The 16,068-nt window shown below is 41.9% G+C and overlaps 1 protein-coding gene across 1 annotated transcript; it reads left to right on the top strand.

The window, feature by feature from the left end:
- Positions 1-5,048: 5,048 nt before the first annotated feature.
- Positions 5,049-15,232, top strand: LOC310869265 (uncharacterized protein). The gene is made up of 6 exons (XM_083779911.1): positions 5,049-5,119; positions 6,212-6,388; positions 8,829-8,921; positions 12,455-12,622; positions 13,223-14,604; positions 15,187-15,232. The coding sequence occupies exons 2-5, from the start codon at positions 6,286-6,288 to the stop codon at positions 14,599-14,601; spliced, it is 1,743 nt and encodes a 580-aa protein (XP_083636037.1). The 5' UTR covers positions 5,049-5,119; positions 6,212-6,285; the 3' UTR covers positions 14,602-14,604; positions 15,187-15,232.
- The last annotated feature ends 836 nt before the right edge of the window (positions 15,233-16,068 follow it).

Genomic DNA, 16,068 nt, shown 5'->3' with positions numbered 1-16,068 from the left:
GCTGAAAATGATGAGCTATGATAAAAAGTTGTCAAAATGTCCCACCTACCTCAAAACCCCCTTTTTGGTATATGGCTCTGGCGAAATTGTGTAAAGGCAAATATGAATTCACAAAAATTACATAAATAGACATGGTAGTCTGAAATTGGTCATGAAGTATCTTGACACATAGGGGTAAGTAGCAGAACAGGATTTGGGGGGTTGCTACCATTATATTCTTAAATATGACCCACATCATCCTCAAAAAGACAAAAGAATATGGTGTCCGCTTGGCTAATAACAACAAAGATGGTTATTTTCCAACACATTATGGTGAGTATCACTGCCTCACTTGTATATAGAAAACTTCCCATATCCCTAAGCTTCAATTTGAGCCCAAGATAACCTTTCTATCTTGTAAATTAGTCTTTCTGTAGCCAAAATTCTGAACTATACCTCAAATCGGTGAAAATTGTATATTTAGTCAGTATCAGCTATACATTTGGAATAAATGAATGAATGACTGAGTTTGAACTGACTCCACATCATGGAATATTTCTTACTTGAATAAGCTATGTTAAAAAGTTTGAAAAGTGTCCCATCTACCATTTTTATGCAAATGAGTGCCTCCATTATCAAAATAATCGATTTTCACTATATCTCAGCCAATATTGCACTTAAATGAACAAATAAGGTGTCTAGACCTATGTTTTGAGGGTCAAGGATCTCAGTGAAACTATTCTTAAAGTGACCACATGTGCCCGTGGCATGCTGGTGTACAAATCAGTGCCGATTAAATATCTATCTCGTCGGCTTCTTGTCCATGCTCTCCAGACAGTGTCAAGGAGATCAACCAGTGAGGTTGGTAGGACTGCACCGCAGGACACACTGGATTAAAAAACTCAACCACCCCTGTCCTTCATCATAGGGTTTTGGTTTTTCCAAAAAAGCTTCATCAGCTCGCTTGTATAAGGCAACACGGTGGTTCTCTTCAGAGCAGAGTAGCATGGAGCAAGACGAGCCAGGTCAACTTTAGATTTAGAAATGAGTTTGTCATCTGCCCCCACCACTCTTTCACTGAAGACTCACAATTCAAATAGCTCTAGCCAAGCCATGTGGCTCATCGGTCAGGAGCCTAACAAGTACACTCCCTGGCATTACTAGTATGTCGCAGGGACCCTTTGGTACAGTATTACCCAGCTGGGGATCGAACCCCTGACCATCCAGTCTCAGGGTGGACGCTGAGCTGTTGATGATATCCAGGGCCTCTTACGGGTGTGTAACTCTAGAGTGTAAAAAATGGAACCAAATGGACCTGTAAGCCTTGCGGAGCCATGAGGCCCATAGGGCAGGAGCCTATCTCCCGTTTCTGTAGTGGGAGGCAGCTTGATGTACAAGTACACCCCCTGGACATGGCACTAGTATGTAGCAGGGACTTAACCCAATCCAACCCTTGATGCTGAGTACCAAGCAGGGACAAGCAGGGAGGTACTGGGTTCCATTTTTCAGAGTCTTTGGTATGACCCAGCCGGGGATCGAACCCTGACCTCCCAGGCTCAAGGCAAATGCTCTGACCACAAGGCCACTGAGCTGTTGATATCCAGGGCCCCTTACGGGTGTGCAACTCTGAATGTACAAATGGAACTGTAAGGGTTATGGGGGTCCTTGAAATGTGCCTTGTGCTACACTATATAGAACAGATCCTTAATTAGTATAGTTGGAGCAATTAATCTGTCTGCTGTATGGACAGAGTTGCGAGTCTTCAGTATGGTAAATGGTGGATTTATAAAGCGCTTTTATCCAAGGCGCTTTACATAGATTGTGCATTACATTCACCCATTCACACACACATTCATACACTGATGGCAGCGGAAACCATGCAAGGCACCAAACTGCACACCAGGAGCCGTTAGGGGTTCAGGGTCTTGCTCAAGGAGGACACTTCGACACTAACTCTGGGGGAGCCCGGGTTTGAACTGGCAACTTTTGGTTACCATCCAGCCACTCTACCCCTGAGCCACCGCCGACCCAGTGGACGTCACCCGTGCCAAGTTGCTGTGGATAATGGTGGGTTAAAGTTGACCTGGCTCGTCTTCCTCCATGCTACTCTGCTCTGAAGAGAACCATCGTGTTGCCCGATAGCTGATGTAGCTGATGAAGCTATTGTGGAAAAACCAAAACCATATTAAGGGCAGAGATGGTTGAAAATCCTTGTCATTGGAGACCATGGACAAGCAGACAAAGAAGACTGATGAGTTCTATGAACACGATGACTCATTCATGTGACTGTGCATTTTGTCCTTTATGGTGCAGGCTAGGGTGGTCACTGTTTGTACATGTTGCTTACATTTTTGCCTTTGAGTGTGTACAGGAATAGGATGGAATACTGTTACAGGATTGTGTGAATGTTTGAATTTTGTACTGCATATTGCAGGCCATTCTATAGTCTAGTGTGTATACTGCCGTATACTATTGTTCATACTATAAGGATGTTTTTAGTTTGTGATGTTATTCTACAGTATATTCTAAATTATAAAGCTTGCTTAAAAACACAGCACCTGTCTAGATGTTATATGCAATATTGGTATCTCTTACGTATAAATGTGACTTTATTGTAATGTAACTGATTTGTACACTAGCATGCCACGGGCACATGTGGTCACTTTAAGAATAGGTTAACTGAGACCCTCAAAACATAGGTCTAGACACCTTATTTGTTCATTTAAGTGCAATATAGATATAGTGAAAATCGATTGTCTTAATAATGGTGACACTCATTTGCATAAAAATGGTAGATTGGACACTTTGCCAACTTGCAAAGTTGGCAAAGTTGCCAACTATAACATACCGTAGCTTATTCAAGTAAGAAATATTCCATAATGTGGAGTCAGTTCAAACTCAGTTATTAATTCAAAATGTATAGCTGATACTGACTGAATATACAATGTTCACCGATTTGAGGTATAGTATATACCAAAGGGTCCCTTTGGTACATACTAGTCATGCCAGGGAGTGTACTTGTTAGGCTCCTGCCCTATGAGCCACATGGCTTGGCTAGAGCTATAGAGCTATTTGAATTGTGAGTCTTCAGTGAAAGAGTGGTGGGGGCAGATGACAAACTCATTTCTAAATCTAAAGTTGACCTGGCTCGTCTTCCTCCATGCTACTCTGCTCTGAAGAGAACCACCGTGTTGCCTTATACAAGCGAGCTGATGAAGCTTTTTTGGAAAAACCAAAACCCTATGATGAAGGACAGGGGTGGTTGAGTTTTTTAATCCAGTGTGTCCTGCGGTGCAGTCCTACCAACCTCACTGGTTGATCTCCTTGACACTGTCTGGAGAGCATGGACAAGAAGCCGACGAGATAGATATTTAATCGGCACTGATTTGTAGACCAGCATGCCACGGGCACATCTGGTCACAAGTAGTAGTTTCACTGAGATCCTTGACCCTCAAAACATAGGTCTAGACACCTTATTTGTTCATTTAAGTGCAATATTGGCTGAGATATAGTGAAAATCGATTATTTTGATAATGGAGGCACTCATTTGCATAAAAATGGTAGATGGGACACTTTGCAAACTTTTTAACATAGCTTATTCAAGTAAGAAATATTCCATGATGTGGAGTCAGTTCAAACTCAGTCATTCATTCATTTATTCCAAATGTATAGCTGATACTGACTAAATATACAATTTTCACCGATTTGAGGTATAGTTCAGAATTTTGGCTACAGAAAGACTAATTTACAAGATAGAAAGGTTATCTTGGGCTCAAATTGAAGCTTAGGGATATGGGAGGTTTTCTATATACAAGTGAGGCAGTGATACTCACCATAATGTGTTGGAAAATAACCATCTTTGTTGTTATTAGCCAAGCGGACACCATATTCTTTTGTGTTTTTGAGGATGATGTGGGTCATATTTAAGAATATAATGGTAGCAACCCGCCAAATCCTGTTCTGCTACTTACCCCTATGTGTCAAGATACTTCATGACCAATTTCAGACTACCATGTCTATTTATGTCATTTTAGTGAATTAATATTTGCCTTTACACAATTTCGCCAGAGCCATATACCAAAAAGGGGGTTTTGAGGTAGATGGGACATTTTGACAACTTTTTATCATAGCTCATCATTTTCAGCACATTTTTTCCAATAAGAAAACATTGATTAGAAGTATATTTCCGGGGGGTGCAGGAGACCCCCCTCCAGAGACTAGACTATATAGGCTATCCTAACTCAGAGGCTAACTCTAACTCAGAGTTATGGGGGGGAAAAACTGAGCTGCCCCCCAAAAATGCCTGAACAGAACAAACGTGGAACTGGAAACTCAGGACACAAGGATTGAAGGATACATTTATTTGAACACTTTACGTATTTTATTTACTGATTAATATTACAATTAGCATACATTAAACACTTCAGCCCTACTGCCCTATACATTTCGGCCATTTGAAAATAGCCTATCATTACTAAATTAATTTCGCTCCTAAGCCACCAAAATGTGGAACGTAATGACTAAAATGAATAATTATCAATTAATTGCCATTCATAATTTAACCTGAACATAGCTCTGTTCCATAACCTTCCGCTTCACAGAAGGCTATGGGACTTTCAGTTTTAAATCTCAAATCGAAATCAGACCAGCCTCTCCTCTTTAGTGGAAATCTCACGAACGTTTGACCTACTCTACTCACCAATACAAACACGGGTTGTGTCAATAGAAAGACTACTTTCCTTAGTGGAAGCACTCTGAGCCCCCCAAAAAGTGGTTCATCTTACACCGTTCTCCCCTACTTATGTAGTCTATGCCATAGACTGTAAAAAAAAAACCAATACATTTACTCAAGTGTCCACCTCTGATGGCTATTAAAGGAGATGTAAATAAACAACGCTATTATATCATATTTATATAATACACTTGACGGTTATAAATTCCCTGTGTCCTGACTGAGTTTGTTCTGTTCAGGCACTTTTTGGTCAGCTCAGTTTTCCAATTCAGTGTTTCAGTCATAGAGTAATTCGCCTCAAGATTTCCTCTGGGTGCCTTCTCTATATACTGTAAGGTTTCAGTCAGGCACTTCATGGCTTGACTTAATGTTGAGGTCCTACTGTTTACAGTTGCTGCTGCCGACTCAGTAAGTTGCAATATTATAGCTCGTGAATATTTCACTGTTTTGTGTATTGTAGTATGCCGATTTTAGGCCATAATTAGCTCTGATCCATAGCGTAGGAGGACGTACTAATTATTCTTAATATACCAGTTGGACCAGAGCTATTATGTGCTGTGTTCAGTGTGTTGCGTTTGACCCAGGCCACATGCTAATGTAATGTTCGCTAGCCGCTAGCTGCTGTGACTGTTCTATTGAAGGCTTCACCAAGCTTGGACTCCTTGGAGCAACAATAAAGCTCCGAACTCTCCGTGAGTGAGCTTGTAGATCAGCTATTTTCAGCTAATGTTCGCCCAGTGTAGGGATGCACGGGTTCAAGTGAGTAAAGTCCCTATCTCACAAATATTTGGTGGTCCCCCTCCAGTCTCTGAGGGGTACAGGGAACACCGGACGTCCGGACCCCCTGTAGAAGACCCCCTGTGCTAGTGTGAATGCAGTTAATGCCATACCCAAAATTAACATGTCCATTTAAAACCATTTATTTAACCAAGTGCTACCACTTAATCCGTTTTTGAGGGTAAACTCTACAAAACATTGTGCCCACTAGATGGCAGTATTAAACTACAAATGGCAACAGGTTGAATGAGCACGAGTAGATTTAGTATCGGCCCATGAGTCCATGACATGTGCACCTCCCTTATTTTTGAGCAGCGCTAGCCACTCCAACGCGGCTTTGTGGGTATGTATTGTGCCCGTACCCTCCACGACGGCATGTGGCATCTAAGTCAATGGCCAAATGGGTGTATATTGTCCACACAGGATACTCTTGACAACAGTAGAACACAACAGGTATTGCATAAATTGGTAGGGGCCGTACCTATGTTGATAACGAAATGGACCTTTATTAAATCTTTAACTCTTGAAAGTGTAATGGACCTTTTATGGGGTTCCACGAATCCACAAAAATCAAGCAAGTTACTGGCCAGAATGGTCAATATACCAGAAAGAGAAGAGTACTAATAATTTCATTGTTATTCTCATAACCAAGTGGTGTACATTTATTTGTGCGTGTATTGCTCAGTAAGCTTGACATTTTTGCCTCTCCCTCTCTCTTCACAGAGAAGCAAGGTCCAGTGGGGAAGCACATTAAAAAGGAACGTGCCAACACCCGGAAGGCAGGCTTGCCATTTGGTATGGAGATGCCAGGGATCCGGGCCGGGTATTACACCATGTCAGAGCGGCAGCAGGTGGCCTTGCTGATGAAAATGACAGCTGAAGAGTCCGTCAACAGTCCAGGTGCGTGCTTGTAACGCTTGTAACTCCATTTTCTTGTTTTATTTATTGATAGAACAAAGAAGGGGACTCCTGTACATAAAATATATATATATATATATTAACCATTGGGCCTCATTTTCCAGTTTCTTTAATGTCTCTTAATCCAGAATTAATAGTATTTGTTTTCACGGTACATTAGCTGTTTATAGCATCGCATCATCCATCGCTAGCCACCGTTGTGACGTCATCAAATATCCCAAATCTCGGCGCACACGCACGCAATCTAAAGCATCTTTTGTTAAATAATATTTTATTAAATCTTTTGGTTTTCATAAAGATGTACCATAAATGTATACGATCTAAAGCATCTTTAGGGCTCAGGTTGAGGTAAAGGACGATGTTTAGAGCTTCATGAGTAATACACTTTACATCGACAGATGGCGGCCCGGGGTGAAGCTATGAAATGGCAGTGGATTTGTCCGTTATCAGGACGTTGGAATATGGCTAATATGGCCATACTGGCATACTAGACATTGTGGTGTTTGGCTGTGTTCACCTGGACTGCACGCATGCATGGTGGTGCAGACATAGCATGGTCAAGGACTCCCCCTGCTGAACGTGTCATTTCCAATTCTATTGTCGGGGCATGGAAACTAGGGGCTATTAATATTTACTATTCTCTGCCTATCGGGACGTAACTCGGAAGTTCCTAACTCGGATTTCCCAGTATGTTGTTTATCACATACTGGGGGTATTTCTAAGGTGCTGATTACAAACATTCTCTTGATTATCGGGTTATAACATCCGAAGCGGGTGGAAATGGAAGGTTATCACCTCCGGTTGGCTCTCTAAAGAGTCTAATTTTTGTGCATTATGCTGGCACTCACTCCTGAGTGGAGCCATCTGCTGGCAGCATGTATTCTGTTAATTAAAAAAACAGGAGTTGCAAATCTAGGCAGCAGCAGGCATATGAACTGTAAAAAAGTATGTCCCTCCCATCTCTGTTTTCTGGAGTGCACACTCCAGAGAACCGGCCTCCCCCTGGCCAGCCTGATGGAGGGGAAAGGAACTGGTTGGAATAACGCGTTCCTTCCACACGCTATGTCCAACCGGGGAAACTCCCCCCTGTCTGGTGAAAAGAAGCGGCACGTGACTGAACTGAATAAGAAACCTATTTAGTGGACGGGAGTCGTGATGCTCCACAAATCGCCACAGTTCGTAGGACAACCAGGAAGGTCCAAATGTAAGGGATCTGTGATATCAAATCAAAGAAAAAGGTCCAGCAAAGTACTTATTCTATTCCTTCATTTCAGACCAGTCTCTACAGGTTCTACCAAAGTTCAACATCACTTGAATGTTGGTGATGTATTTTGTGTTACTGTCCAGTCTTTGAAACACTTTTCAAAGACACTTTTTCACTTCCTCTGTTCCCTCTGTTTTACATTCAAACTACATTCAAACAAGCCATCCATGTCACATGAAAGTCCTTATTCTGTTCCTTCATTTCAGACCAGTCTCTACAGTCCAGCCTGCAGGTGAAGATGAGTCGTCCAGCCAGGACTGTTTCTAATACACATGAACCTGAAGACTGCAAGGACGTCAGTAAGTTTCATGCTGTTTCGTTCGGTTCTTATGCACTCCCTGCCTTCCTCCTGTTGCATTTTCAACTTTTCACTGTAGGATTATTATAACAGAAATTTCACAATAATGATAATATATGTAGTGCCACTGATGTCAGGTAATGGTATTGAAAGATAATTTCTGACACAAAACCGACTTTACTCAACAGCATTAATGGTGGGCAGGAAGATCATTGTTAAGGAATGGAAGTCTGAGGTTTTACCTCCAGCACATGTATGGTTCACTCAGCTCGGTATTGTGGCTGCTTTGGAGAGGTTATCCTTTAAGATGAATAATCAGTTGGATAAATATGATCTGAAGTGGGACGTGTTCCTCAGTCATGTTGCAGGTCCCTTGGTGTGATCCATGGTCAGGCAATGCCCTCTTGATTGTTTATTGTATTACTACACATTATGATACGGTTGATGATGCTGCGTTTGGTCGTGTAAATAATGTAAACTATTTTCACATTTTAATTTGATTTTTCCTTTTTTTCCCTTTTTTATTTTTGTATTTGTTTATCTTATCTATCTTAATTGTCTATCCATGAATACATACTCTGCTGTTGTTGCAACAACTTTACTCAAAACTGGTGCAGTAGGAAACTGCCCTTCGTCATCTAATCGTGCCTATTTGTTGTGGCAACCAGGCCAGAGCCCCCCTGTGATTGCACTGTAATACCAAAGAGAATTGGGTCGTTAAATTGTTGTATGAACAGATTCCATGTATAGTAGTGTGCCACGGTGATATGAATGTCTCACTAGCAGGGTTATGTGTTTTGCTCCATGTGGGACACATCGTGTGACACGTTCCATGATGTTTTGTTTTCAATGTGGTCCAGGTGAAGCCATGGACAGAGAACTGCACCAACATATCCTCCACATGTTTGAAGAGGAAAGTGATGAGGAGGATTTCCTGGGATTCCCTGCCTCAGGTATGAACGAGGATGGTATTTTAAACCTATTTTCCTGCCACCGTGTGGCCATGAAGGCTAGGTAAGCTTTGCCAAGAGGAATTGGCCATATTAGTACTAATTCACGTACGTTTCCCCGGCTGTAAGAAACTGCTTATGTTAGCATTAGCATGTTTAGCTGGGGGCTAACTTGTAATGATTTGTCTTTTGGTGACACGTTTTTGAATTTTGGCGTGGTGTTAGGTATGGGCATAACGTTTTCGAAAACCACTGCAAACTAATTTGGCTCGCCCCATAGTGGTCGGTTTGCAATGAAACCATAGGCATTTTAAGCTGCCGGCAGCGTGGACGTCATCTTGAAAAAGATGCCTTTATTCTTAGTTTGTTTTTTGTGAAATCTTAGTATGTTATTTTGCACACGCAATAGTAACAGAATCAATCTCTTCTATGAATTACATTCAAGTTCAACCATATGCTGACATATAGTATCTAATAGTGGTTTCATCACAATGATGACTTCTGATGTCAACAACATTGTACATTTCGTGTACAAACGGACATTCTGTGCTCGAACAGAAAAAAAAGTTCGAGCCCATTCATTGAGGTTCGAGTGCCAACGTAACGAGCGATTGTCACACTATGGGGCGATGGAAGCTGCAAAGTCTGAGTCCGCGTCCGAGTCACTGTTTTGCGTGAATGGAATGAGGAACTAAACAACAGCCTGCAGCTTGAAAATAATATGGCACTTTTAAGGTGTAAACTAAGCCTTCACAGTTCACACACAGCTTAAGAGGCGGAGACCCTGATCTTTTGTTGCAAATGACCAGTGTTGGGTAACGGACGTTATTTAACGTAATATATTACGTAATATATTACCGAAATGCGGTAACGTGTAATATAATATATTCCTGAAGAAAAAGTGTAATATGTAATGTAAATTATTCGCCGTTGACGCGTTATTTCCGCGTTACAAACTTAGAATCCATCCACCATAAAAGCACATTATAGCCACACAGCGTCAGACACTATACAGTCACCTGTAGGCAGGAGATAGCAGCAGCGCACCAGAGAAGTGACAGATTAGAACGGTGGTTGTTGAACTTGCTACCGCTGTCTGGCCTCTGGTTTGCGAACCAAATGAATTGCTTAGTGCTCAGCATCAAAGTATATAACTTAATTTAACTTGCCATAGCTTAAATGTTCTATACGCCCATCGATTCATCCGCAATAGCTCGTTTTGGAAGCGTCGGGGCTTAACGAGACACTGCTGTCTCGTTGAACCCAGCTGGGTGAATAACCTAAATTACCTAATCAACGTCACCACGGTAAATGCTCCATATAACTATGAAAGCGCCAATGTTAATGTTCACTGTAGGGTTGGGTGACGATACGAATACATCGTCAATCGCGAATATACGAATCCAATCGCTGAATATTTTTATTAGGCGATTTCTCGGGACGATTTAGCCCAATTAACATGTAAAGTGTGAGCAACATGTGAATCAATTTGGCCCAGCAAAGTAGTAACAGCGGCCGGGTGGAAATCACCTCCTCCCGTTATAATGTATGCTCCCACAGTCCCCGCACTCAGCAGCATCGGACACCGGGGCACTTACGGCAGCCGCCAGCCAGAGTAAAGGCTGGGAGCTGGGAGGATGTAGCCTACATGTTGTTTAAGCTCCGGAGTCCAGACCCATGTAGTTTAATAATATACAGTCACAACAGAATGCACACTGCTGTCTCGTGTCTCATCACAATCCCAATGCCTCACCCGTGAAGTCGGGGGGGGGGGGGGGAATAAAAGAAAATGTCTACTAGTGTAAGTGTATAGGCTCGGGGATCATAAGTTAGCTTAGCGTCAGCTTAGCGTGTAGCCCCTACTGCTTAGCTGCAACCCACTGATTGTACTTCATATCCGCCTGTAATCTAAGTAATTTTTTATTGACAACGCTGCAAGAAAAAAAAAAAAATCTACAAGCTCTCAACGCGTAGCGAACGGCACTGCAAAAACAGGCAGGACGCGATGCCTTGAGAGCTTGTAGATCAGCAGCAGCCAGGCCGCAGCAGCTTGTGGGCTCCGCTGCTCCGCTCCGAGCCTCCGACGGACCGCCGTTGCGGGGTAGCAAGGGAGCAAGTTACCCTGGCTGCGCAGCTGCACTGCAGTCTGCAGAAACAGACTGATCTACAAGCTCTCAACGCCTAGCGAACGGAGCTGCAAAAACAGGCAGGACGCGGCGCCTTCAGAGCTTGTAGATCTGGCTTTTTTGCGACCTGCAGTGAGCTGTTCTCACTTTACTTTTATGACACGAATACATCGTTAATCGGCGAATATTTGTCAGACGATCGGCGGTTGAAAAAAATTGGCATATCGCCCAACCTTAGTTCACTGCATACACGTAATATAGTTGACCAAGCAATGTTACAGTCCACTGTAGGCTACAGCTATTTGGTTTCCAAATCGTAGCGCTGTAGCCGACAGTAATTTAATTTCCCCATCGCAGCGCAGCGCGCCTCATGTGTGCCCAAAAGAACAGATCTGCAAGCTGTCGACACGCAATCGAGCGGCATGTTGATAGTTTGTATGTCTGTTATTTTGGTTAGGCAACGCACATTACGCGTGGTATGTGAGTTTGAGAGGCAATGATTAATGTAGGCCTACAGTAGCCTAGTAGATTATAGCCAAGTTGACAGTTGTCATAATATTGTATAGCTCTGTTCTGGACTGTTGCACAAAGCCAACGGTGATTGGTGATGAAAAAGTTGCACTTTGTTAACGAGGACAGTATTGGACATGCTGCGTCACTTCAGAGGATCGCTGCTACTTTGATTCAAAGATGTTTACTCACCCCTGGAAATCGCTGGAAACCATTAGAAAGTTGGAAATGGAACGTGAGTTACATAAATCCTTTATTTCGGCGATTAGTCCGTTCACATTAGTCCGTCCCTTCAATAACATTTGAACCACGGCGCAAGGCGCCGTGGCCATATGACATCTTTCTTTTTCCTGAGTTAGGGTAGGGTTAAATGAAAGCCTGGTACCGAGGCTAGGGTAGGGTAGGTCCGGGCCTTCATTTTCAGGCCCGATGAAGGCAGTCCCTGTTCTGTATGTGGACTTTAATAAAAGACATAGAAAGTGGTTTGTGTCTTGTGATGTCATTATAGGCTAGAAGGTATACAGTATAGTCTATTGTGTGTCATACGAAAAATTACAAAAAATTAAAATAAATAAATTAATATAATTAAAAATCTTATAATTCATCTGCCTGCACAATGCACATCTGTGTCCATTCTGTCCAATATATAATACAAAAGATTTAATTGTTCAATTTGAGCATTTAAAAAAAAAGTTATATGTAACTAATAGTAATATTAATATATTACTCTTGCTCAGACAGTAATATGTAATATAATATATTACTTTAAAATTAAGGTAATAATTAATAAGTAATATATACTAAGTAATATACCCAACACTGCAAATGACTATATAGATACTACTGTATATGAATGCTGTTTCATTTGACCTATACATTCATCATTGTTTTCTTTATCAGATACCTGTTCTGCCCTGTCCTCTGTGAAACCAATACATCTCTGCTGTGACCAGTGTGGAAGAAACTTCACCAAAGTGTCTCATCTTAAGGCACACCAGAACATCCACACTGGAGAAAAGCATCAATGTGATCCCATGCTGGTCCCAGTGATCAAGTTATACAGAATAGGTATGTAAAAAATGAATGAATCACAAAACATCACATACTGCTATACAGAAAATTATTGTGGACCCTTTTCACTGAGTGTCTGCGGACATTTGATGATTGATTGATTGATTGATGTTTGTGTCAGCTGATGAACACAGCTGAAGGTAGGCTATTATAATAAGCAGTGCTCAATTTATTTTCATATACATGCAAATCTTTATCAAATCAAATGTATTTATTTAACCATATACTAGTCCCAGAAAGGCCAAATAACAGCATAAGTAAGAATGTAGCCATAGAAGAACCCTCTCTCTCTGTGTTTTGTCTTGTGCATAAGTTACAGAGGAGGCAAGTTGAATTGGGGATGAATCTTGTTCACTCTAGGTCGTAAAACATGGAAGGCTGCTAAATCTAGTTTTTGGATAATATGGATGAACAGCCTTGTGTATGCTGAATAATGAAACAAAAATATTTATCCTGAAAATAGTTTGCCACTTTTATTGTATAAAGCCTTTACAAATGAATTGGATGATAAATAAGAGGTGGAAACCCATAACTTTACTTGTTATAAATGCTATTTTGCATTTATAATTGGTAATCTGTCATTTCTTTCTATCTCAGATACTTGCTCTGTCCTGCGCCCAGTGAAACAAGAACATATCTGCTGTGAAGAGTGTGGGAAAAGCTTCACCACAAAACCTAGTCTTAAGATGCACCAGAGAATTCACACTAGAGGAAAGCCTTACTGCTGTGGCCAATGTGGGAAACGCTTCACCCAACGGCAGTATCTTAAGAGACACCAGAAAATACATTATCGAGAGAAGACGTACTGCTGTGGCCAATGTGGGAAAAGCTTCACCCAACGGCAGTATCTTAAGAGACACCAGAAAATACATTATCGAGAGAAGACGTACTGCTGTGAACAATGTGGGGAGACATTTAGTGAGTCATCAAAATTTAAAATGCATAAGCGCATCCATACAGGAGAGAAGCCTTACAGCTGTGACCAATGTGGGAGGAGGTTTAGTGCATTACGAAACTTGAAAAGTCATCAGCGCATCCATAGTGAAGAGAAGCCTTACAGCTGTGACCAATGTGAGAAGAGCTTCAGAAGACCGTCTATCCTTGTGATACACCAGAGAAATCACACTGGAGAAAAGCCTTATAGCTGTGACCAATGTGGGAAGAGGTTTAGTACATTACAAACCTTAAAAAGTCATCACCTTATCCATACAGAGAAGTCTTTCTACTGTGAACAGTGTGGGATCAGTTTCCGTCATGCCAACACTTTACAGTATCATCAGCGCATCCATAGTGAAGAGAAGCCTTACAGCTGTGACCAATGTGAGAAGAGCTTCAGAACACGGTCTTCTCTTGTGATACACCAGAGAAATCACACTGGAGAAAAACCTTACAGCTGTGACCAATGTGGGAAACGCTTCAAACAAATGCCACATCTTAGGACACACCAGAGAATGCATTCTGGAGAAAAGCCTTACTGTTGTGACCAATGTGGGAAACGCTTCACCCAATCGCAGCATCTTACGTCACACCAGAAATTACATACTGGATTGAAGTCTTACTTCTGTGAACAATGTGGAAACAGTTTCCGTCATGCACAAACTTTACGGATTCATGAGCGCCAACATACGGGAGAGAAGCCTTACTGCTGTGAACAATGTGGGGAAAGGTTTTGTCAGTTAATAAGTTTAAAGACGCACCGGCGCAAACATATTGGAGAGAAGCCTTTCTGCTGCAAACAATGTGGGAAGAGTTTCACTTATGAATCAAGTTTAAAGTATCATCAGCGCATCCACACTGGAGAGAAGCCTTACTCCTGTGTCCAATGTGGGGAAAAGTTTAATCAGTTAACAAGTTTAAAGATGCATCGGCGCAAACATACTGGAGATACTTTCTACTGCGAACAATGTGGGAAGAGTTTCTCTCAACCATCAAGTTTAAAGCGTCATCAGCGCAGCCATACTGAAGAGAAGTCTTAACAGGTCTTAACCATAGACTGTAAAAAATATGGACAAAGCGTTCGCCGGGTCTAACATGGACGTAAAATGAAGCCTGTTATTCCTGCACTGTAAATCGCCATCTTTCTAGATCCGTTTGGTACCAGCTGGCCATTGGCTGGCTCCGTTTTGGACCAGCTGGCCATTGGCTGCCCAGACAACGAGGCGGGACTTCCCCCCTTCTTCTCCGTTGGTTTTTATTTTGACTCGAGTGGGAGGGGAATCCCGATCATAGACTGTAACGGTAGCCACGCCCCTCAGAACATACGCGATGGTTTTTTTTCTTTATGGTCATTTTTTTAATTAATGGGACCATAATTTTCCAAAAAGAATATTATGACATTAGAAATGAGACTTTAAACTAGTGACTGGAAGAAGAAAGTATTCATGACCATGTTTATTAAGGTAATACAGTCTAGGTGAAGTTGGGCCAAAATACATGGGCCTCTATGGAGCTATGGGGCTTTTTGGGTCCAGTCCAGCGCCACAACAGGCCATTATATGAACTACCGATTTCAAATGAGGCTTCACGAAATATCTGGCTGACTGCCCCCCTGGTCTTAACAGCTCTGACCAATGTGAGAAAAGCTTTGCTCAAGTGACTAATCTTAACTAATTGGCTGCCATTGACGTGATGAATCCTGATGTTGATTCCTGATTTGGGGTTTTTTATTGATTCAGAATGGTCTCGCTAATATCTACCGAGTAGTAACTTGGCAATGCTCGCTTCCGCTATGGTCTGCCACTGTGTGATCTTATAAGTGTGATCTTTGGCCAACGTTTTTCTTTTTTCTCTGAATTGAGGCTCAGATTGAGGTGATGGAACAGAACGTTGATGTTAGGGGCTCATTGCTAAATCATTTATTATCATTACTAAAGTTATGATCGTCACATTAGCTATAGGTGATTTTGGGGTCTTCAAAGTAAAAGACCACTTTTCTTTTCTGGGGATATATACAGGGCTCGACGCTTAGCATTTTTCAAAGTAGCACGTGTGAAGTTAAAAAATCTAGTAGCACACAAATTATGATATAAAATGATCAAATGTGTTTTTCTTGAACTTAAATTGACCCGAAGATTTTCTGCAGCCATTGACACCACCCTAGCAAAGTTCTCCTCAGATTAGGGATTCTAGGGTTCAAGTGGTTAATGGTTAACTTCCTATGCACATTAAGATCTCCCTGAGCGCATGCGTATGTCACAAGTGCTGACACGAAAATCTTCTATTTGGTTTCTGGTATGCTTCAGAGTCTAGGGGCCTTTAGGGAAAACCCCTTTCACCCTTGGTCACCAACCAAGACTAACCAGAAGAGCTGAATCAGAGGACCTCAGGAGAAGAGGCTCCCCACTGCTGCTTCCAGGATGCTTAATTTTTTCCCCTAGGATAGAAAAGGCAAGGAGCGCTCGTTTTACCACGCCGGCTACTAGTAGTAGGTCAAGGAAAGCGCC

The sequence above is a fragment of the Protomyctophum parallelum genome, assembly GCF_964188405.1.
Source record: "Protomyctophum parallelum genome assembly, chromosome: 13".
Taxonomy (NCBI): domain Eukaryota; kingdom Metazoa; phylum Chordata; class Actinopteri; order Myctophiformes; family Myctophidae; genus Protomyctophum; species Protomyctophum parallelum.
This window is presented reverse-complemented; position numbering and strand designations above follow the sequence as displayed.

Coding starts and splice junctions, on each gene's coding strand:
- LOC310869265 (XM_083779911.1), top strand. CDS start 6,286: ATGGAGATGCCAGGGATCCGGGCCGGGTATTACACCATGTCAGAGCGG. Junction 8,922..12,454: donor CCTGGGATTCCCTGCCTCAG/GTATGAACGAGG, acceptor TTTCTTTATCAG/ATACCTGTTCTGCCCTGTCC. Junction 12,623..13,222: donor GATCAAGTTATACAGAATAG/GTATGTAAAAAA, acceptor TTTCTATCTCAG/ATACTTGCTCTGTCCTGCGC.